The sequence below is a fragment of the Gavialis gangeticus genome, unplaced genomic scaffold, assembly GCF_001723915.1.
Source record: "Gavialis gangeticus isolate Ggan-Ray unplaced genomic scaffold, GavGan_comp1, whole genome shotgun sequence".
NCBI classification, from domain to species: domain Eukaryota; kingdom Metazoa; phylum Chordata; order Crocodylia; family Gavialidae; genus Gavialis; species Gavialis gangeticus.
In genome coordinates this window covers 17,377,646-17,400,315 of record NW_017729009.1, presented here as the reverse complement: position 1 = coordinate 17,400,315, position 22,670 = coordinate 17,377,646, and the positions used below count along the sequence as shown (strand labels likewise).

Genomic DNA, 22,670 nt, shown 5'->3' with positions numbered 1-22,670 from the left:
AATCATCAGGGATCCTGGTTTTCTCTGATTAAAAAAAATCCTCTGGTTTTCTCTGATTCAAAAAAAAAATCCCCAATTTTTGGTTTAAAAAAAATGGAACCCCAAATCTACTTTTCCATGCTTAAAACAAAAAGCCACTTATAGATACATACATCTAAATATATCTCTATGTATCTATATATCTGTATCTATATATATATCTATGTATATCTATGTATCTCTATATAGGTATCTATATATCTATAGATATATATCTATCTATCATATATATCTATAGATATAGATATATATAGTGGTATGCAACAATTTTTTCTTTCATTGCAAGCTTTCGGGCACAGACAAAGCTTGTGATTAAAGAATTGTTTTGGGTTTTTTTGCAAAAATTTTGTAGGTCTAATAAAAGAGATTGTCTCTACTATGAGTTCTGATTGCCTTTTCCTTTAGACCAATACGGCTACAACCTGGATATTTGACTATATAGTGGTGTTTCATTTTAGTCACTGGAAAATGTGGATTTTGGGTTTCTTTTTTTAAATCAAAAATTGGGGATTTTTTTTTTTTTTTGCTAAGAGAAAGCCAGGATTCCTGGGAATCATTGACCCAAAGTCTTTCATTACTAATGGATCACATTTATTCATAATCGCATCAATAGCAACTAATTATGCTCATTAATGGAATGCATCATGACATTGCCTAGCAGCACCCAGGTGGGGCCAGGGTGCCATGGGGTGAAGGCAATAGGGATTCATGGTGGGGTGGTCCTTGAGGTACCTCAAGACAGTTGCACTAAAAGCAACGGTCCTGTATTCTTGAAGTACCTCGATGGCCATCCTATGTCTTCCACAAGTCCTGATCACGTTCATCCTGGCTCCACGTGGGTGCTGCTAGGCAATGTCAAGATGGAATCAATCAGTTAGCATAATTAGTTGGTATTGATGAACGTTGCGTGTCTCCCAAGGCTGAGGAGTAGGAGCAAGCTCCTGCAGGCGGTTGCAGCGGTGTCAGTGGTGGAGGGTGGCAGGGGTGAGGAGGAGGGAGGGCTGAGTGTTGAAAAATAGAGGACATAAAGGCATCTGGTTTCATATCAATAGAGGACAGAGGACCAGAACACCAGACTTTCCTCTAAAACCGGACAAATGGCCACCCTCAGTAGAAGTGATGTCTTTTATTAGACCAACTAGATTTTTGCAAAAAAAATAAAAATAAAAATGGGGTGAAGGACACAAGAACCAACAGATGGTCCCTGCCCTCCAGGTTCCTCCTGCTACAATTTCAGAGCCATTGTCAGGCTTCTCTTTATGCCACTGCACAAGTGTAAAGGAAGTCTCAGTCCTGGCCCCACAGAGCAGGCAAGCCATGGGATGTACTGGATCCTCTATGTGCATGGAGATGTGTCTCCGGTTCTGCTCACAAATGAAAATAAAAGAAACTGGGTTTCACAAAGTCAGCACGTTGCACTGATCGCATCCATGACAAATCACAAGCAGTTAAGAGCGTGTCCATGCAACAGACAAGGTTCTTTGGGTTCATTCCTTCCAATCGACTATTCATTCCACCCAGGAAGAGCATGCACCGACTGCAGATGCTTCCTCAGCCTGATGAAGGGTATTTGTACCTGAAAGCTTGCTAAAAACAACTTTTCAAACTATTTGAGTTGCTCTAATAAAAGATACCACATTTACCCAAGTAATCTTGTCTGCCCATGTCCTTAGACCAACACAGCTACAGCCTACACATCCGTTCTTCGGGTATTTTATTACAGGTATTAACATGAAAGGTAGGCAAGGCATGTCACACTTTTTACTGCCTGTACTTGTGGTCTAGGATTTAGATACGACATGAAAAGTGAGGGAGGAAACAGCTGATACCAAAGCAGGTTAAATATAAATATTTTGATGACTCTGTGCATGGAAGATACACAAACAGAAACTATACACTTCTTATAGCTCACCTTTTACAGCCCTTTTGGGAAAAATGCATTTGGGAGGGACTTTAGGTCAAAATTCTTCCACAGTGGGTGTGTCTACACATGCAAATGCTGCAGGGTGCGTTTACTCTACAGTAAATTACTTTAGAGTAAACCCAGCCCGGGCAGGCATCTACACATGCAGGGATGAGGGAACAGATCTTTTGCTCCTGGCAGCAATCTGCTCCATCCCGCTCTGGCCCTGCACCGGCCCCCTGCAGCTGCCAGGAGGAGCCCTGGGCTTGCCCTGAGTGCTGGCCCAGAGGCTGGCAGGGAGCATAGGGCCAGGAGACTGCTGGGGGGAGGTTGCCTGCTGCCCGTGTGGGCTCTGCCACTGGAGCCGAGGAGGGGACAATGTCCCCCTGCCTCAGTAGCAGGGAGCTTCTGGCCCCAGGTCCCTGATCAGGGGCAGGGGACTTGGAAAGAGCTGCAGGGAAGGGGCAAGTCCCAGCCCCCTGCCCTGATCTGCCAATGGGGCAGCTAGCACTGAGCCCATGGCTAGGTGGGGAATCTGTGTCCCTTGCAGCTCTTTTCACGCCCTGTGCCTTGATAGCCTAAAAGGGGCATGGGATTGGGACCTTTCTCTGACCAAGACAGATCCCAGCTGGGAAGCCTTCAGGGAAGCGATCATGGAGCTGTGCCCTGGTCTGCAATTATGGAGCTGCAGCTGGGAACAATCTCGCCAGCCCCCATTCCACAGTCACAACTGGGGGGCAGAGGCTGGAAGCTCCCTGTTGCTGGGGCACAGGGACATTGTCCCCACCCGGAACTTTCATGCCCTGACAGCAGGGAGCTCCCAGGGACAGGAAGCAATCTCCCACTCCCTGCTACCTGGCTGACTGGCAGCAAGTTTGCTCCCTGTTGGCCATCTACACGTGCCTATGGTGCAGTACGTAATTGAGTAAATTTGCTACTTGTGTTTATAGGTAGCAAATTTATTCATGATTTGAGCAAATTACTGCACCATAAGCATCTACATGTATAGATGGTGATGCTTACGGGGCAACACTTTGCTTTAATCTCAAGTAAATCATCCCATGTAGATGTGCCCAATGACTACTGATTCTTGGTGCCTACCTTGAAGCTGATTTTTGGAAGGTGGCTACTTAGCATTCTGCAAAATCTGACTCCTGTAACATGCTGGAAATTCAATCAGTGAGTCACCCATGTGACTAGCTGCTGACAAAAAAATCTTGCCCTTGGTGGCTTGGCAATTCCTTGACAGGCTCAGGGGTCAGCATAAAAGAAAGGGGCAGGAAAGTTGTGCCATAGGGGACTAATGGGGTATGAAGGTTGTGGTGGGGGGAGGTCACAGACAGTGTGAAGCATATTGGAAAAATGAGACACTAGTTAGGGGCATTATAGATGCATCCATTAAGGAGTGTGACCTAATGGGGAAATGAATATCCTGTTAGCATTGCTATGCCAGCGGGGATGCCAGTATTCGAGGAGAGTCCCCAAATGGCGGATTTGCTTAGGATTACAGTTTTTGAAGGAGAGGCAAAAACTGAGCTGTATACAGTGGCAAAATTTGCCAGCGGGTACAAAAATGCTCCGAGAATTGTTTTTACTAAAACATCAGCTTACAGGGAAAGACCTGTGGGGGCACGGTCATCTGTTCTCATTATAATCAGAGCACATCCTCAAGGGTATGACCATGGGACTCAGCTCCATTTCATATACCAAATTTTGCATAAGGGAAAAATGAAGCAAAGCAAGGGCGAGCGTGCTGCAAAGTAAAAAAGAAAAATTGCTCTTTTTCCACTGCTGGAAAACACAAGCCCATGCCTTTACAACCAATGCTTCACCGGCGTGTTTGTGAACAGTGCCAAGACACGGATGTGATGGGATAATACTAGCCCAGCCTCCCCTTATCCCAAGTATGCTAGTCAGGAGTGACGGACGGGTTGAGCCTGATGACTGCAGCAGCAGCAGGGCTTCCTGCAGAAAAGTGTGCATATCTCACTGCTGTCCTTGGCCCACAATGCTTTGCAGCATTAATGGCCAACCTATTCCCCAGGGAGGGGGGGCATTGCTGCCGGTGCTGCTCTGCTCTCCATTCAGTACTCTGGTGATGACAGCTCAGCAAGGATCAGCAATAGTAAGATGAATAATGCAGCTGGCCCTTAAGCCAATGATGGGGGAGGGGGAAACGGTTGGCAGGACTATTTGGTAGATGATTGTGTTTCTCTTACTGCTAAAAACGGATTAAATCACACTGGGGGGAGGGAAGGGGGGGTGCATGGTGTCTGTTTACTGCATCCACAGGATGTGGTGATCATTCTCCCAGAAATGCTCTGTCTTGTACGTACACAAACCAGGAGTCCTTTGTTTAAGATTACATAAGATGATGCAAAAATAAAAGGTGCAAATACTCTTTAAAGGGAGTAATAATGGGACCAGGCATTCAAGATTACTCCTTATTACTGCACAGAGGGACACAGAAAAAGGAGAACCGAACCCATGAACCCCACAAAGGAATGGTAATGTAAGGAAATTATTATTTTCTCTTTCTTTAGTTAGGGCAGTCTTAAATTAATGTAGATTAGTAGGTAACTGTTTTGTGTGTTAAGTGCCCTAGCCAGGTAATCATTTGCTTCTTTTACCCTTTTTTTTTTTTTTTTTGGCCCCAACAACACAGATGATCAGACAGTTTATGTGCAGGTCACAAAGTTATTCAAGTGATTGCTTTAATACTGAAGGGACTGGGACTCACTTTTATTAATCTATAAGCCATTAAAAATTAAAGAGCATTTTCCAACAAACAAAACAAGGAAGAATAACAAAAAAACCCATCAAAAGAGAAAAAAAAAGACTTAAAAGAGAAATGAATCCGAGGTACTGATAGACAAGTGCATCTGACTGCAGTTCATCTGAAAATAGACTTGCAGGATACAATTTGCTTTCTGTTGTTTTGAAGTGACGTCTTAAAGTGCTGCCTCTTAAAATTAGGTATGCTGTTTCTTGTGTTCTGTACTAACACACTTTCCCTAAATCCTAGCTAAGTTGCTGTTTTGAATGATAATATGTTGGTTTATGCCTGCAGAGAGAGTTCATTTGATTTATTTTGGGTGAGGCAATATCCCCCAATTCATAATTTCAAATTGTCTAAATTCATAGTGCATAATGCATATCATTACTTTTGAATGCATGTGAGGTTTCTGCTACTGATAAATGCACCAACCCATGATATATAAAACTGTGGCTTTTGCTTTTTATGCTGCCATTGTGACACAGCTACTATAAATATCATAACAAACTGTACAGTCCCTGCCAAGTTCTGCTTACAACCCTCCTAAAATAATCCTTTAAGGGTCAGTGGGACTATGCACATGTGAAAGGTCAGCAGGATTTGCCTAGCTATACTGTTATCGTTGTATGTTTTTATTTCCGTTGTGCCTAGTCCCAGACAGGACCCACTGTGTTAGGCTCTGTACAAAGGAATATAATACTGATAATCACTAATATTTGCAGATTGCTTTGAGAGCCTCTGATTTTAGTACATTACTCAAAGTGCAAAAGTATTACTAATGTATGATCTATTTTTGTGCTAAACACTTAAGCACTGTGTAAATTAGAAGTAACCACTAAATAGTTGATGCAATATGCCCTTTGAGTCTTCAGTGTTCTTAGATTAAAGCATAATTACAACAAACACAAGCTGACCTGCCTTGCAAACTTGTACTTCATTGATGCTGTTACTATCAAGTATATCGTTATTTGAAAGAAATATCCTGTTTAACCCTTGCTAGTTCCAACGGTGGAAAGGGCCATGCAAGTACCAAAGGACTAAAGAAACAAATCCCCCATGTGAAACCTTTTCCCAGCAGACTAGGAAAGACTGTTTCAAATGGCACCGAAAAGGTAAATCACTCAAATTCTTTGTGCATGTACAAAGTAGGCTAAATTTTTTTATTTAATTTTTTTCTTTACTGCAATGATAGGTTCACATATTTGCTTATGATTTCTAGGGTTCCCATCATACCCAGGGTGATGATCAACAAAATTTTCTTTGCAAGGAAAGAAATAGGCTAGATGAGGATTATCAGAAAAACAGGTGAAGTTTCTCATACTGTCTTCAACTCATTTCCATAGATTTTTTTTAATGCCTTTGGCATCAAAGGGGCCATGAGTTCATCTTTCACATTCATACTCACGTATTAGACATGCAAATTTAACTTACCAAAATGGAAGCTTATTATCCATCTCAAAAGGCTTCCACTAAAAAACAGAGCCAGGAGGAAGAAATAAGGAAAAGCATAAGGTAATTGATGGTACAGTCCCTGAAGAATCAAAATAGGACATTTTTGTGGCAAGAGTTGGGTTTTAAGAGTCGTTGCAAGGGAGAGGTGGAGGGTACTTGGCATCTGAAACAAACCCATTTCATTGTGGAGCTGTGTAAAGACTTGACAATGAAGACTCAGTGAGAAAACAGAGAAGGATTGGGTAGATGCTTTTTGATATATGAAAACCTTGCAGCTGAACAGAATGAGGAGCTCAGGCCTGCAGCATAAACAATATGAAGACCTAACATGTTTTTCAGAGCTTGTTACTACTTCATCTGGAAAGTGAGACAGAGGGTTTTTTATGTAGACTCCCTGGAAAAGAAAATCTGTTTTGCATATTGGTCATATGCTCAGGGTTACACTGAGTCTGTTTTTATTGCAGGGTCTTGACCCTGGCCACTGCAGCTTCTCATCCATAGTCAGAGTGGTGTTTGTAGCCTCCTTTGGGCTCTTGACTGTTTAAATCTGTTGTTGACCAAATATTCCACCAGTTAATTTTAGGTTAGCCTGGAGAATAGACAGCTGGTTGTGTTTAAAAGGGCAGCACTTCCCAACAGGGACCACATGGCGCTATTTCCATTTTCAAGACTGGTATCTTCTGACTCATGACAACTGGAGGCAAATACTTGCTCTGTAATGATGACCGATGAACATGTGCACTCATTTAGAACTAATGTTTTTGTTTTTAATAGTCAGCATTTAACGGCCGAGGGAGTTAGATTTTCAGCTGATATAATTCAATGAAGTCAGAGACTTAACATTGATATATGCCAGTTGTTGGCCCAGAAAACCTAGCTGTTTCATTTCTCATATCTCAAATATGAGAAATGAAATATCTCGTATCTCAAATGTCCTTTCTTGTAAGGGCCAGTCACTACCTTCAAGCCAAACTGAAGTTCATACACTCTGCACTTCACATAAAATACATATTATAACCAGGCATCCTGGTTTTCTCTGATTTAAAAAAGTCACCAGTTTTTGGTGCAAAAAAAGTAACCCCAAATCCACATTTTTCAGAGATTAAAATGACGGGAAAATGTGGATTTGGGGTTACTTGTTTTTAAACCAAAAATTGGGAATTTTTTTCGATCAGAGAAAACCAGGATCCCTGATTATAACTAGTGCATTAAGGGCCCCACCCAGGACACAGGGTTGTAGGCAATCTGGGCATCTGTGCATGTGCCTGATGCCTGCTTTGACTCGTTCTAATTAGAACAATTAATTGAGTCTGCTAGAACATGCTAATTAGCACGCTCCAGGAGCCCCAGCATCACCTGTATTCAGTGTCCCCATGTTTCAAAATGGCAGTCGGGACACTTTAATTAAAATTTGTCGAATGAGCTTTAGTTAAAGCACCCCTGCCACCGTTTTGAAGTGTGGGACGATGAATACACAAGATGCTTCGGGCATGCTAATTAAAGCAGCCCCCTGCCCCAGACCAGGTGTAAAGACATGCTCAGATTTCGGCCAGCTTATATTTCTCTCTCATGTAAAGGTTTTCATGTATGGACACATATATATATTGCTCTTATCTTTCATTTTCTGTCTTCTACTCATGTAAGCCTCTTCTCAGAGGCAGCTCCTATAAACTCTGGGAGAATCAAGCCCTGGTGAAGCAGGGAACCCTAAGGAGACTCTTTTTAAAGTAAATTCTCTTTTTCTTTCTGATATAGAGCGATGGGTGCTGGTGCATTGCTGTACAGAGTACAGGGGCTGAGGAAGAACCTCCCAGAAAAAAAGGAGAAGGAGTCTGTGCTTCAGAGCACCCCTTCCAGCTGGAAGTGTAGTTCACAGTGTGGTGGCAACAGGGCAGAAGATGCACTGATGCAAAGTTTTTATAGCAATAAAAGAAGAGAGTGCAAAAGCAATCTTGAAGAGTGCATTGCTGAAGCTCTTCCCTGCACTTCTAAATATCCAGGGGCTTCTGTGAATGAGATGTTTCTTGATTTTGAAGCAGTGCAAATCATTAAAGAGGATGCCGATGAGGACAGTGCCAGTGACCTTTCTGACTCGGAAAGAATTCCCATTCCCCCATCTCCGTGCACGCCACCAGCACTCAACCTCCGAGCTGAAGAAATTGACCCTGTCTGCTTGGAACACCACTCTGACGCAGAGTTTAAAGAATCCGAGTATTATTACCCAGATTTCCTCCCACCCCCTTTCAACTCCTGGGACCTGAAGCAGTTGGCAATGTTTGTGAACACAGAGGGGAAATCCGAATCTCCACCCTGCCCAGCAGGATTCCTGGAGAAATACATCGATCGGCTTTTGCAGCTGGAGTGGCTGCAGATGCAAACCGTGCAGAACGAGAAAGGAAAGGCAGCCAAAGCTAGGCCTCACACTGCTCCTGCTATCGCTCGGGCCCTAAAAAGCCCTGCTAAAGGCAAAGCCGTGCATAGCCCTTTGCCTAACAAGCAGCTAACTCCCCAAGAAAATGTTGCAAAGCTCCACACCACTCATTCAGGTCCCAGGAGAGATTTACACTGTGAAGAAAACAGCCAGTTAGACGCATATCCGAATCACTTGAAAGTTGCTGAGGTGCTGGGTGGCTCATTGCCTTCTCAGAGGCCAACCTGTGAAATGAGGAGCGAGGCAAAAAAGAGGCCAACCACCAAGCAACAACTTTTTAATATGAAGCCTTGTGAGAGCAGCTCTAAAATTCAGGGCACTGGTAACATCAGACCCCCCAAGCAACCCGCCGCCTTCCCTAGTTCAGCTGCCCCTACCAACGGCCTAAAAACATACTCGTATACAAATCCGAAGAAGAATGGTCACGCGAATAATTACGTTCCTTCCAAAAAAACAACAGGGGAAAGAAAGCTAAAAACAAATGGCACAAAGCAAGCATCATATATATTTAAATAATGATGAACAGATGATTAGTGAATTAGCACTGCTGTGTTGACAGCTGGACAGTCGTGTTCTCCTCTAGAGGGGAATGGTTTTTTTGCATAGAAAAATATTGAGGAAACTTGTTCTTACTCCACGCTTGTGAAGTCAATATTGCACATTAAATGCATTTGATTTTAAACCAGCAGGGCCAACAGGGACTTTTCTTCCCTGAAGGCAAGTGTCTTCCATTGGTTCCTTCTTCAAAGGATTCACAGTTGCTAACTTAGGATGACTCTAGCTAAGGAAAAAGTTTAGAAAAAAATGTCTGGTTTCTCCTCACAGTTGCACTAGTGTAACTTCATCAACTGCTGCGGAGTTGCTCCCACTTACGTGGATGTGTGCAAGAAGAGAATCGGACCCGTATTTTCTCCCTTGAGCAGATGCATAATGCATACACTGTATTATGAGACAGGTTTGCTTTTCTTTGTGACGCAAAACGGCTTTGTTACTTTTTATATAATAGAGCAGACTATACAAGATCATTCTCTCTCTGATTCTTGAGGGAAATTGGACCCTTGTCAGGGGAACAGAGGGTAGAAGAGCAGGGAATTAGGCAGAGAAAGTTTTGAAGTCATCTTCTGTGCCAGGAAGAATTCCACTGGTGAAAGTCAGACAGTTTCTATAGGACCAATATTCTCTCTCGTGGTGACCAGCCAAGATATGAACTTACTATTTTTATATGCTATGCTTGCCTTCATTGTATTTGTGGATCGTTTTCCTTGAAGTTTTTTTTTTTTTTGCAGGTGTTGATGGCTTATGGTATTCAGAAGAGGTGACCTAATTTTCCCACTCTCTTTGGACTGGAGTCCCAATCCTGCATGATCCAATACATTCTCAGCTCCTTGTGATGGAAACTGGAATTGAAGTTACTGGGTGGCCCCAGATTGGCCCAACAGCAGTTTTAGGAAAAGAAAAAACAGATTTGCTTTCTTTTTCAGTAATGGATATACTTGTCCAGTAATGGATTTGTTGTGACATGACAACCAGGCCTGAATGCAATCCTTGTCTCTTGCAAGTGACATAACTGCATTCAAGCAACATCTGCAAATAAAATTGTCCTTAAATTTGGGAAGGAAAATCGATCTCAGTAAGATGTTACTATTTCCCAGGGCTGGGAATGAATTAAATTGCCAGTAATCTAAGCTCTAAAACTGGCTATACACATGCTCCTTAGTGTTCTAATTAGAACACATCAGAGGAGACCCAATCAAATCTGCTGCACTTTCTAATGAGAACACTTCAATGTTGCTGCAGGATCAGGTGTATTTAGCCCCCACGTTTTAAAATGGCTGTGGGGTGCTTTATTCGATGAGGTTTAGATAAAGCATCCCACGGCCATCTTTAAATGTGGGAGCTTATTACACATGATGCTGCAGCGACATTGAAGTGTTCTCATTAGAAAGTGCAGCAGATTTGATTGGGCTCTCCGGGAACCACTCTAAAATGCCTCCCCCCTTGCCCCTAGGCATGTGTATAGACACTGTTTGGTTCCGACTTGGACACACTTCCATCAGAGCTTAAAAATGAAGTGTGTGTGTCATGAACTGGTAGCCCTGGAGAATGAAGCTGACTCCATAGAGTTTCCTGAGCATGGTGGTTCAGTTCCTACCTCACTCTTCAGTGTGGCCAGTGAGATTATTTTCCTTGTGGTTCCTGATGGCATTTTTTTCCCTAAATAAAATTTTGCTGGGGTTTTTTTTTTTTGGCTAAAACAAATTGGTCAGTGTCCAGATGAACCAGTACATTTCGTTTTGTGTAACATTTCTCTGGTTGGACTGAGATGCTTGGTTTGTCATTTCTCCTTCCATATCCAAAACAGCCCAGTTAAATGGGTGAGGAAAACTTAAGGCTCTCAAAAATGGCAGCTAGAATGACCTCTCAGCCTTACTGTTTAAACCTCCACCCCATAATTTATACCGTAGCCCTTTCTTCATGCTACTGGGACACATTCTGAGAAGCCTGACTTCTATGTTACTTTTTGATTACAATTTCGTCTTTCTTTCTGTAGAAATTCTTTCTAGATGACAACTTCTATAACCTTCTGATCAGTGCCAAATTGCACGTGAAGAATTGAATGAAAAGGAAGACAAAACGAAGGGTCCCATGATTAGATACTTCATAGTCTTTTTTTCAAGAGTGTTGTGCTCCCATTCAAAAAATAGACCTTTGGAGATAGATTTACATGGTGTGTTCTGCTCAAGCACTGATATACTTTGGTATAAAAGCAGTGCATTTTTATTTGCTCATATGCATTTCTACCTACATTCCACAGCACTCTCTGGTTGATCTAGTTTGGGTTCCAGTATTAAGGGCTGATCAAATTACTCCATGTGGGTAGAGTTCCCGTAGCTTCCTGCAGAAAGTAGCTTGTTAGCCAAGACTGGAGAGTGCCTCTTGACCTCTTTGTCTCTGGCAAAGTGGAATTCTGTGAGAAGCAGGAAGATAGGAGAGATCGGCATCATGAGGATGAAAAAACTGATGTAACTCCAGTCATCTGGATGCAGACTGACAGCAGCTAAACTGGCCCACATTTTGCAAACAAGGAAAATGAATTCTGAAGAATTTTGTCTGTGCTTTAAAGGAAATATTTACTTAGCAGTTATTAAATCTCTTCTCAGTTTCCTGCCCCTGTGAATCATGTCACAGCAGTGAGACGAAGTCCGAGACATTTCAGGTGCTTTCTGCCTATTGGGGTTTAAATGGAGTAGTGGTGAGTACAAAAAAAGAAAGTTATGTGTATATTTGTTAAACTAGCTGTGCAACTCTGAGTTGCTTCTCCTCTGTCATTGTACACCACCTAATTGCCAGTGGCAAAACCTTTTCATGTCATTTATATGTTCTTTGTCATCAGTAATAAAACACTGCACAGTCAAACTGAAAAGTAAATATTCTCAGGAAGGCTTTTATTCTTTTTTCAGTTAAGTCTAGATCATATGCCAATCTGCGTGATAGAAGTATTGAGAAAACACATTTTAATATATACAATTTCTATTTAAATAGCCAATTCAAGATGTAATTACAATGATGTTATAAACCGGCTGTTGTTGCATGTTAAGGTGAAGTTCAGTCCACTGTGCTCAAAGATCAGATGATCTAGATTTATTGGAAGGCATCTGGGATCTCTGGGAGAAGAAATTCAACTACCCAGACTACCAATAATTAGCAGCACATCCCTGGTGGCTGCTATTTCATGTTTTTGCAGATCAGGCCTACAGTCTAGCTTTTTAGCTGAAAGGGCCTTGAGTGAATCTTATCCTGAGAACTTAGTCCTGCAGACCTTCCTCACTTGAGTATTCCTTACTCCTAGGAGTAACCCCTTGGAAATCAGAGGATTGTTCTTGTTGGTATTGATTGCTTGCATGAGCAAGGTATGCAGGATCAGGTCCATAAGCATATTGCATAATTTAAAATTAAATTAGAAAGGGTAATATAATTCAATTGTGTTTTTAGTCTTGAATATCACTTGACATGAGATTTTTCTTTGAAAAGTAACCATATAAACTGCCCCTTGTTCATAATACACATATATCAAGAATGCAAACATACACATTTTTGCATGATCTGATGACATGTCTCTAAAGTAAATTTCCTATTAAAGTGTCCTTAGGCTTCAGCATTGAGAAAAAAAACACGGCATTTTAACATGTCTCAGAAATCTTTCAGGCTACTTTTAGATAGAACTGGGCAGTTTTCCTTTAGAAGGTGTTCTTCAAAAACCTAAGGGCTAGAAAGGTTTGTCTTTAATTGAAGCTTGTAGTCTGCAGAACCTGAATGTGTTGTGGAAGCCTAATAAAAATATCGATCAAGCAAAGCTGTTGATGCTACTGGTGTAAATCCTAATGTTAGCTGGACACTTGCCCTCTAATTTTGGCTACACAGACCATTCTGGTTTCCTGCTACTTCTGTCTCAGTCTCCTCTTTCCACTTGTGGAAACAGAACTGTGATGTTAGTACCAGCCAACAGTTCTTACAATTTTTCCTTTTTATTCTTAATGCCTATAGGTTTTGGACTTTGTCCTGCAGAGTTTACTTGAAGTTAGAATAAAATCCACTTTTGTCAGCCCGGTCTACCTCCACTGTGGCTTGTACACGTGCTGTGTCTACACATGAATATGTAACCACTTATGCACTGGAGTAAGGGATATGCTTTATTCAACTTGTATGTATTTTCCAGGCTTCTCATTCAGTGATCCAGTCCTAAGAAACATATGCAAATTGAACAGAAAAGTTGTTATTTAACTGAATGCATTGTGTTTGGGTTTTAAATCGTTCCTGTGGTGTATGGGGGATGTTTCTTTTTCTTTTGCCACTAGGTTTAATTATAATGGCAAGAACACTTATCATATTTCCTTGTGCAGATAATCTTTGAATTGAAGGATTTTTTTGAAGATTCAAATTGCTGTGGATATTTTCAATGGTGATTTGGTATGTTTAATATAAGGTTCTTTAGCTCTTTATTGCCTACTACAATGAATGCTCTCAGGTTGCACCATAACTAAAAGGACAGATTCTGCTTCAGTTCCATTGGTATAAACTTAGAATTCCTCCATTTTTTCAGTGGAGTTCACACAAGTTTTAAAAAAATCACATAAAGTTGAATAACGCTGAAACATATAAACCAGGTTGATTTTTTGTTTGTTTGCACGGCTGTGTTTTTTTCTGCATTGCCCACAATTCCAGACAAAGTGGAGAGAGGGGACCAAGGAATTCAAAGCTGGACCACAGTATTTAAGAGTCCTGTTGAGCCATTTTTGCCCTTCTTCCAGCTATGAAAGTCCAGATCCCAATCCCCCCAAAATTCAGCTCATCCTGGGTTTGGAAGCACTATACTGTACTGTATGCCATAGGTTACATCACATGCATCTGAACAGAGGTCATTAGTGGCAGCACACAGGCATTAGTACAGAGCCTGGAGATTATCTTCAAAGGGGGGAGGAAGGATGATACTGTGGGACTAAGGAGAAGAGGAATTTTGTGACTGACAGTGGAACTCATAAGACTGTAAAGTTGCCCCCAAATTTGGGAGCCCCTGCCCTAGCTCACCACTGATAGCAATCACTTGTGGCTCTGTAACCTACATCTAGTACTAGCCTTCTAGTTTGGGATCCTTTAAATATGAGTGCCTCCTGCAACGCATTGAGAGCCCACTGCTCTTGCTGGCTTCAATGAGAGCTGATACTTGCCATCTCATCATATTGGCCCCAAGGTCAAAGGGCAACTGCATAAGAGCAGGAAAGAAAATACAATAATCAATCAGACATGAACACATCAAGAAGCCATGGTAGGGCCTAACTATACCCCGGGGATCTCCTCCTTTTGTGGAACAGAGCAAGTCGGACAGCTTCACAGCATGAGGCCATCTCATGCTCTTTCCAGAGGCTTACGCACATCATGCAGTTTAAATCCTCCCTGTTCCCTCTGCCTCCACCACATTCAACGTGGAACTCAAAACCATGTGTAGTGGGGTTGGATAATATCACCCCCTCTCTCCCCTTTGTTTTTCCCTCTTTGGCCTTTGTCTAAACTATTTTTCATTGAGGGAAGAGGGCTGACATGGTGCAGGTGGTACTGCTTTTAGGATCCATAGGTTTTCTCTGGATTTAACTTTTCTTGTGACCAGTTCAACCCACCAGCATGAATTGCAGCGACACAAACAGAAAAGCCATAACATATACCCTTGAATAACCTGGGTGTTTCTGCCAACTGAATTTCATACTTCTTTAATTATGCCTTAAACGTACCCTTGCATGCTCTCTTTGTAAAGAACAGTCATTGCTGTTTGAGGCAATTTCCATCTCGAGCCTGTTGTTTAAAAGATCTTGTACTACATTTAGAACATTTTTATGGACTTTTTTCCTGAAAGGTTTGTACTATTCTGTGGACAGTACATTTGTGTGATTCTAGTTAAAATATGTCCTTTGCAAACATGGTTTAATGGCTTGATTTTCAAAGGTGCTGAACACAAGCAACTCTCATGGACAACTGTGGGATTCCTGGGTGTCTGCTCCCTCTGGCACCTGGGCTATGACTGCAATATATCAGAAAAAACTGTGTATTAGTAACTTGTAGCTTTGCTTTCCATGTTCATGAATACTGCAGTATTTCTGTGTTCTTTATCATTTATCTTATGTTATATGGTGCTTTGGGGTAGTAATTTCAATTCAAAGTGATTTTGCTAATACAACGTACACAATCTACTCATTTAAATAAATGGTGAGACTTTCTGTTTGGGAATCATTTTGATCTGGTCATTTCTTTAATCAGCCACAAGGTGGGGATGTCAAGTTCTCTTATACAATTTACACTGTTTCTCAGCAGGGCAAAGTAGCTCACACTGAATTCCTGCGCTGCTGCTGCTGCTAGCTTAAATAATGCTACTCTGTGATGTGTCTACGGGTGCTATTAATGCAGTATAGGCTTACTGCACAGTAAGCCTTCCCCAGGAGCATGTCTACACATGCACCCTGTTGTGAGCAACTCTGCTCCCAAAGGATGCAGCCTGGTACAGGGCTGCTCTGCCCTGTTCTGCCCCCCGAAGCAGCCAGCTCCAGGCTCCCCCGGGGTACTAGCCTGGGGGCTGGCAGGGGGCACATGGCCCAGTCCTGATGTGCACTGGGCCGGGAGAGCTCTGCTGGCTGCAGTGGCAGGTGTCTCCTGACCCTGTGCACATCGGTAGGAATCCTGATACGCATGGGATGGGAGACAATTGCTTCTGCAGCCAGCGGCATGCGCATCTAGTCCCATGCACATTGGGACACATGGCCAGCAAGCCCCATGCCCAGCAGGGCTTCCCCACCTAGCAGGGGGCTTGCTGGCAGCTGCCCCAGGACTAGACTAATCCACTGCACAGATTAGTCTACTGTACAGTAAAGCATCTCCTATAGACATACCCTGTGAGAAGGCTACAAACAGTAGGAAGAGATGGTTTCAGCATAATGACTATAAGCTGATGGAACAACTGTGACCAGCAGACTTTGCATTCTCTGTGACATCCTCCGAGGTGCCTAGGTTTTGAACCTGCAAATAAGTTAGATAAGAATTTGCAGGTAGGCATCTTCAAACCTGAGATTTACAAAGTCACTCTCTACTGCTGCTGCCAGGGGTAGACACAATTGTTTTACTTTCCAACCAGTTCAAGCATAGTTTTAGAGTTTTGCCCAGGCTCTAATTCAATTACTGGGAGGAAAAGAAAGAAAGAAATCTTAACAAAAACATAAATTGATGGGACCTGATTCTGTTCTCACATCGTTTCACACGTGTGGAGCAACAGTAACATTTCTCATTTTACTCCTGATTTACAACAGCATAATTAAAAGTAGAATTGGACCCTGCATGTGTCCCATTCCCTGGTATTTTCATTTATGAGTGCCTCAGTTGCTTTGAGGAAGGTTACTCATAGAATGTGCAGGATTCACTTTAGATAGGAAAATATGCTTTCCTCTTTTTTTTAGAACAACATATCATCTCCTTTCCTGATTTGTATGCCATTAAAGCTGTCAGTGCTTTCCCAACATGAAATTACAATGGTGAGCTCATGCAGTGGAAGCAGAGCAAGACAGTTTTTGTATTGAGATGCACAATTCATTACTATGAAAACTAAGGCAAGTATACGCTGATGGCTGCCCAACATCTCAGCTTACCAAGGAGAGGACAAACTGGAGGTGAGGGACCCCAAAAGAAGACAGCATAGAAAGATCTGAGTACAAATAAAGTGGAATTAATGTCTTGAATACAAATACTGGATAAAACCTGGTGAGTTTATGGTGCATGCAGCACTACAGAAGTCACGACAGGGTCAGTGAGGTGCAACAAATGCAAAAGTCAGCAGAAAATTGATTGTTCTGTAACTAGAAACTCATGACTTGGTATTTTGGATGTTAACCATCTTCAGGGATAAAAGTGAAAAATGCCAGACTTATGAGAGAAATAGAGACATGGGGTCTTAACTGGGTTCTCCTTTTTTATGACATTGGAGACAACAATTGTCATTACACTGGAGATGACAAGTGGACAAGTGACAATATCTTCTCAGAAAACAAAGTGATGCACTAAGATCTTCTTTTACTACTGCCTCAATGTTTTATCTACACAGTACATCATTTGCAGCATCATGGCAAGTAATGTTGATTTTTTTAAAGTCTCGTTCATTCATTTAACTGCTAACTAACAAACAGGGAAATCCAGGCTTTACCAGGATTGTTGAAGAAATGCTCGTCCCAATCAAATCAAGGGCAAAACTGATGCTGATCTCAGTGGAAGTAAGATCACGCAAAGAAATTCACAGGACGTGGGCCAAATTCTGATCCCACTTGCACCCAAGTTAATTAATTGGCTAATTAATTGATTAGTTCATCCACCTAAAACCCAAGCATAACTGGAAGTGAAAGATTCCCCAAAGTGATCAGTTTTCTGCTGAATAGATAAGAAAGCACTGACTCTGTTTCAAATCTGTGTAAACTGGCAGGGGCCACCATGGTATTTATGCAAAATACCTCTGTTTGGCTATTCAGCAATGAACTATTTGTCTGTCTTGTAATGTTAACATCAGACAGAGGAAACACTCTTTTATGAGATTTCCTTGGAGCACCAGAGGTTGGACCAATGTAAAGTAGATGCATTGACCATTATTCCAGGGATACAGATGCATTTCCTATGTTTATCCATTTTTTTTCATTAATATTAAAGTGTTTCTCCATTCGCTGCCAAGACAGTACTCCTTAAACAGGTTTGTCATAATACAATATTTCACTTAAGTGTGACACGCTAATCCTGAACCTGTTACTACCCTCCATGTTCACAGCAAGCACAGAGCTACGGCTGCAACGCTGTCGATTTTGTCACAAAAGAAAGAGAAAGATAAACAGAACATTTCAGCAGAACTGTGACTCTTGCAAGTCAGGACAAGTACGTGTGACCTGGATTAGCAGTTCAGTGGTAATTCTTCAGAAGACCTGATAATGCAGTTTAGGGATGAATTACGTGTTTGGAGACAGATAAGTAGGTTTCAGTGTGTCAGAGGAGAATGTTTTATGACAGTTATGTTTTTATTGTTTTCTGGAACAGTCTTCACCGAGTGCCCCTTAACAAACAACACTGATAATGCTCCAGCTAAACGCTAATTGAATGTATGACTGCCACAAGGTTTCTGAGCGCGATTTCCAGTAGGTGATCTTTCCATCCTAATTTAAACATGACCTATGCCTATTGACTCTTACCTTCCACTTTTACATCACTTTTACATCATGGCAGTGTGGTCCTGCTCCTTGCTTTGCATTACTAACGGCTCACAGTTCTTTCTGCCAAACTCCTTTAATTATTTACACCACAAAAGGTTATTATTAAACAACCTAAAACCTACTAAGAAGCTGAAATCAATATTCACCTCAAGGAAATGGTTGTGTTATTTTGTTGCAACAACTATCAGTTATGCATTGTCCTACATACTCGTTCATCAGAAAGAGCAAAGAAATATCTTCATTGTTGAAATTGGGAGCAGCTCTTGCCCTATTGTTATTGCCGTTAACAAGGGAAGAGGTTTTCCTTCGACATCAGCAGACTCAAGGAGAGATGAATATCCAGAAATTTTAATTTACTTCTGAAGTGGTGAGCAACAGCTTTCATAGGGCTCACTGCATGCAGCCAGTCAAGTTTCTAACCAAATAGGTGATTGGCATGTCTCATGTCAGGACTTTTGACACCCAGAAAGGAAACCACAGACAAGTGACAACTCCATCTTCTGCAAAGGGGCTGTGTGCTTCTCATCTCAAAAGGATAATCACAATGTAAATGCATATCAAGAGGGGGAGCTGCCTACAGCTAGGCAAGACAAAATGCTAAACACAGGGACATGTGAACTCTTACCTGTCTCTGGAGTTTTAGGGTCAGGGCACCTACCTACACTCAAGATCCATGGCCTGGATCCCACTGCTGACAGCGGGCACTTCCATGTGTCTGAGAAGTAAATAGGGCTCACCCTTTTTAAAATGTGGCTGTTATGGAATGGCTTAGTGGTTAGATGACTTGCTCCAGAAATGAAAGACCTGCATGATGTTACCCTTTTGGCCTACCGAGATTCAAGACCCTGTCACTCACAGCCCAGAAGAGTGCCTTAGCCACCAGACTATGAACTAGTCCTGGTGTGGCCATTTTCTTTCCATGCTTGCTGAGACACTGTGCAGTAAAGCATTCAAGAATCACAGGGTCATGTTGCGAGTGGTTAGGGCATTCAACTGTGATGGGAGTCATGTGTTCTCTCCCTGCTACCAGGGCTGGTTATGTATTTAATGGTAAGCAGTTAATATTATACTTCCACTCAACACACATGCCAGAAATAATTCTGAGAACAGGGACAGGAACCCAGGACTCCCTGGCCTAATGAATCCTGCATGCTTTCGTGCACAGTGGTTCAGGCTGAATATAAGGGGTAAAGGATGCCTCAGCCCAGATTAGTTTACATCCCAATTGTTACAGCATACTTTTGGGGGCAGGAGTGCTGAATCAGGCTGAGGTGGGTTAATGACCCAAAGGCTGCCATTTCCTGGGTGAGTGCTCTAGCTGCTAGGCAGACAAACCAAATAAATGGAGACATGGTCCATCACAGCTCTTTTCATCTGACAGTTCTTGATCACAGTCATAGAAGAGTAAGGTTGGCAGGGACCTCAGGAGGTCATCTACTTCAACCGCCTGCTCACGGCAGAGTCATCCCACACTAAACCATCCCAGTCTAGTATTTGTCTAACCTGTGCTTAAAAACTTCCAGGGAAGAAGATTCCACAACCTCTCTGGCTAGCCTGTTTTGATGCTTAACCAACCACCCTTATAGTAAGAATGTTCTTCCTAACATCCCACCTAAATTTTCCCTGTTGCAATTTGAGCCAGAGTCCTGGGGTTCTCCCAGTCCTGGATTCAGCAGCCCCAAAATGTGTTATCAACTTTGAAATGTCTACATGACTCACCCACCTTCATTTCACTGTTTCCCTGTCCCTGAAAACAAATTAAGCCCCTTATTCCCACTAATTAATACAAAAAGGAGTGGAAGGAAACTTTTCACATTTTACACAGAAATGGTGATGTGTCCCCATGTCGTCTACAGCATTGAAAGTGCATCTTTTCATTTACCAAAGTTTGCCATGTTCTTCACACTATTCACAATTCATATAGACTTTGATGAGACTTTTCTTCATTTTGTTCCCTCTATGTGGTTTCATTGAACTAATTCACTATTGTGTTGGTTGCTGGGATGACTAAGCTTCACTGAACAAGTCTCAATCGTTGCTTCTGCTTTCTTGGCGAGAGTTCCAAGTTTGAATGCAACACTTCTGCGGAGCAGAGTTTGAGACAGGTTTTTTACTTAGACCCATATATGCAATACACTTTTGGCATCAAACCTTGTTTATATGGCTTTTGAAAAGCACATGAAGAATTATTTAGACATGATCAGATTTCTGAGCAACCAGTATAAACTGCATATTTCCTTTATCTATGTAATAGCCATAAAACTTGTAATAAAGCAAACAAACACGTTTCAAAGGAACTTAGGGATGCCACTAACAAGGTCCAACAGCCAAGTGTTGTTTTTATTTATTTTCCGTAAACGATATCTCAGCCATTGCCCATTTTTTCCTATGCTGTAGGAACTCTGGCAACCTCGAAATGACTGCTGCCTTCTTGGAACAGCTCTAATGACTGCGGAGCCATAGATAACTAGTTAGTGAAAAAACTACACACCTGGCATATGCTATTGTGTACACTTTACAGAACAATCCACTTTCAATATGAGAAATTGGTACATGCCCAGCATTTGTTCCCTAGGATCAGGAGGGACCCCAACAGGTACAAATCTCCCGTCTTCTGATGGGGAAGCAGATGAGAAGCTCACCACTTTCATGGCACTATTCCTCCCATCAGTCTGTATCTCAGAGGCCTTTTAACAAAATTTGATCTGCCCGGTAGCAGAGAGCTGGGACAGTGGGTCCTGGACAGACAGAAGAAGGGAGCCCCTCACAGGCAGCCTCGCAGAGATACTTTGGAAGATGTTATCTAACCATTTTTTTGCAAAATTCCTCCCATTGCCAAAGGAAGTCCCCCTTAATACAATTGCCCTGAAGCCCAATGGTTGTGAAGCTCTTTAGTAAGACTTTTTTTCCATCTTACAGAACAGGGATTGGAAGGACTGCCACTAGCCAGCAGCAGGCTGTAATACTGAATACACAAGTTTATTTCAAATAAATAAAAAAAGCCCAGCTACCAGGCTTTTCTCAGCAGCACTGTTCAGATGGCCTTATGGTTCCTTGGGTTTATGGACTTCATTACCTTGGCCTTTATGCAGGGAACACAAGCGGTGCAGCAGCTCATTACATCTGAGCTGAGAGCACCTGATTTATTTTATCTTATGGGATTTTTTTCCATTCATTTTGGCAGGTTGGGAGGGGAGCACAACTAAGTTACATACAAAACACATGGTGGGTAAGGGGGAACCACAATGCTTTATGGAGTCAGGAGTATGCTGCAGCCCCTGCACAATGATGCTGCATTTGGGTTTGGAGGTGGTTTACAGAGAGTGCACGCTCAGCTATGGGTAGCAGGATGCGGGATACAATTGCGGGGGTTGGGAAGGGTCCAGGGTAGGTGAGGACCTTCAGAGAACTACACGTGATCTTTGCCCACAGATACACCACGTTGCTTCCTCCCAGGCCAAGAGCAGTGTGGTTGCAGTCACACGGCAATGCATGCACTAACTAGCCCTGTCATTCAGCAGTGAGAGAAAGCCTATCTGCAGCACCCCACAAATGTATTCAGCAGTTGCAACATAGTTGAGAGAACTGCTGTCAGGCATGGTACATTTTCAGTGAAGACACAACTTATGTTACCCATAGATGCCTCCAAACAGGCTATTGGCTCAATTCTTTTGCAGCAGAAAGGTCAAAACTGAAGACTAAAGCCATATGTTACCACAGTGGGAGACTTCAGTGCTGTCAAGTGGTTTAGGAAGGCCCTGAGCACAACTCACCTGTTGACATTGCCAAACAGCTTTCAGCAAACATAACACCCTACCTCAGTGTCACAGGGCACTTGGGTGCCCCGTGCCTAAGTAGGGATTAGGGCCTCTGCTAATTGCCAGGGCAGCTCAGGTGCAGGTTGATGAAGCAACCAGGTTGGTCACGTTGTAGCAAAAATAGTTACTTTTCTCTATGTTTCTTTGTTCCTTGTTTTAGTGTCAACCCCTGCATTCTGTAATTTTCCACCCACATGGTACAGGATAGCCCACCACGCATGTCTTATAGGTTGCTCAGGTTTTGTTTTGTAATGACCAATCAAAATGTAACACGTCAACTGAAAAAAATGCTAGCTCAATAAAAGTCATGCGCGCTCTTTGTTTAGGGTTGGCACTGATCTGAGCAACAAGCTCCTCTGTCGGCCTGCTTGCAAGCAATAAAATAGAGTTGGATCCAGCCTGAAAGTGTGACTCTCTTCTAGAGGTGAATTGGACTAGCCTCCAGGGGATAAAATCAGCAATTTATGCAACA

General features: G+C 42.4%; 1 protein-coding gene across 1 annotated transcript; it reads left to right on the top strand.

Moving 5' to 3' along the window:
- The first annotated feature begins 3,958 nt into the window (after positions 1–3,958).
- On the top strand, positions 3,959–10,516 carry FAM217B (family with sequence similarity 217 member B). The gene is made up of 5 exons (XM_019510161.1): positions 3,959–4,067; positions 4,351–4,454; positions 5,719–5,830; positions 5,938–6,023; positions 7,926–10,516. Exons 1-5 carry the CDS (start codon positions 4,041–4,043, stop codon positions 9,115–9,117), a joined length of 1,521 nt encoding a protein of 506 aa, XP_019365706.1. The 5' UTR covers positions 3,959–4,040; the 3' UTR covers positions 9,118–10,516.
- Positions 10,517–22,670: the final 12,154 nt, after the last annotated feature.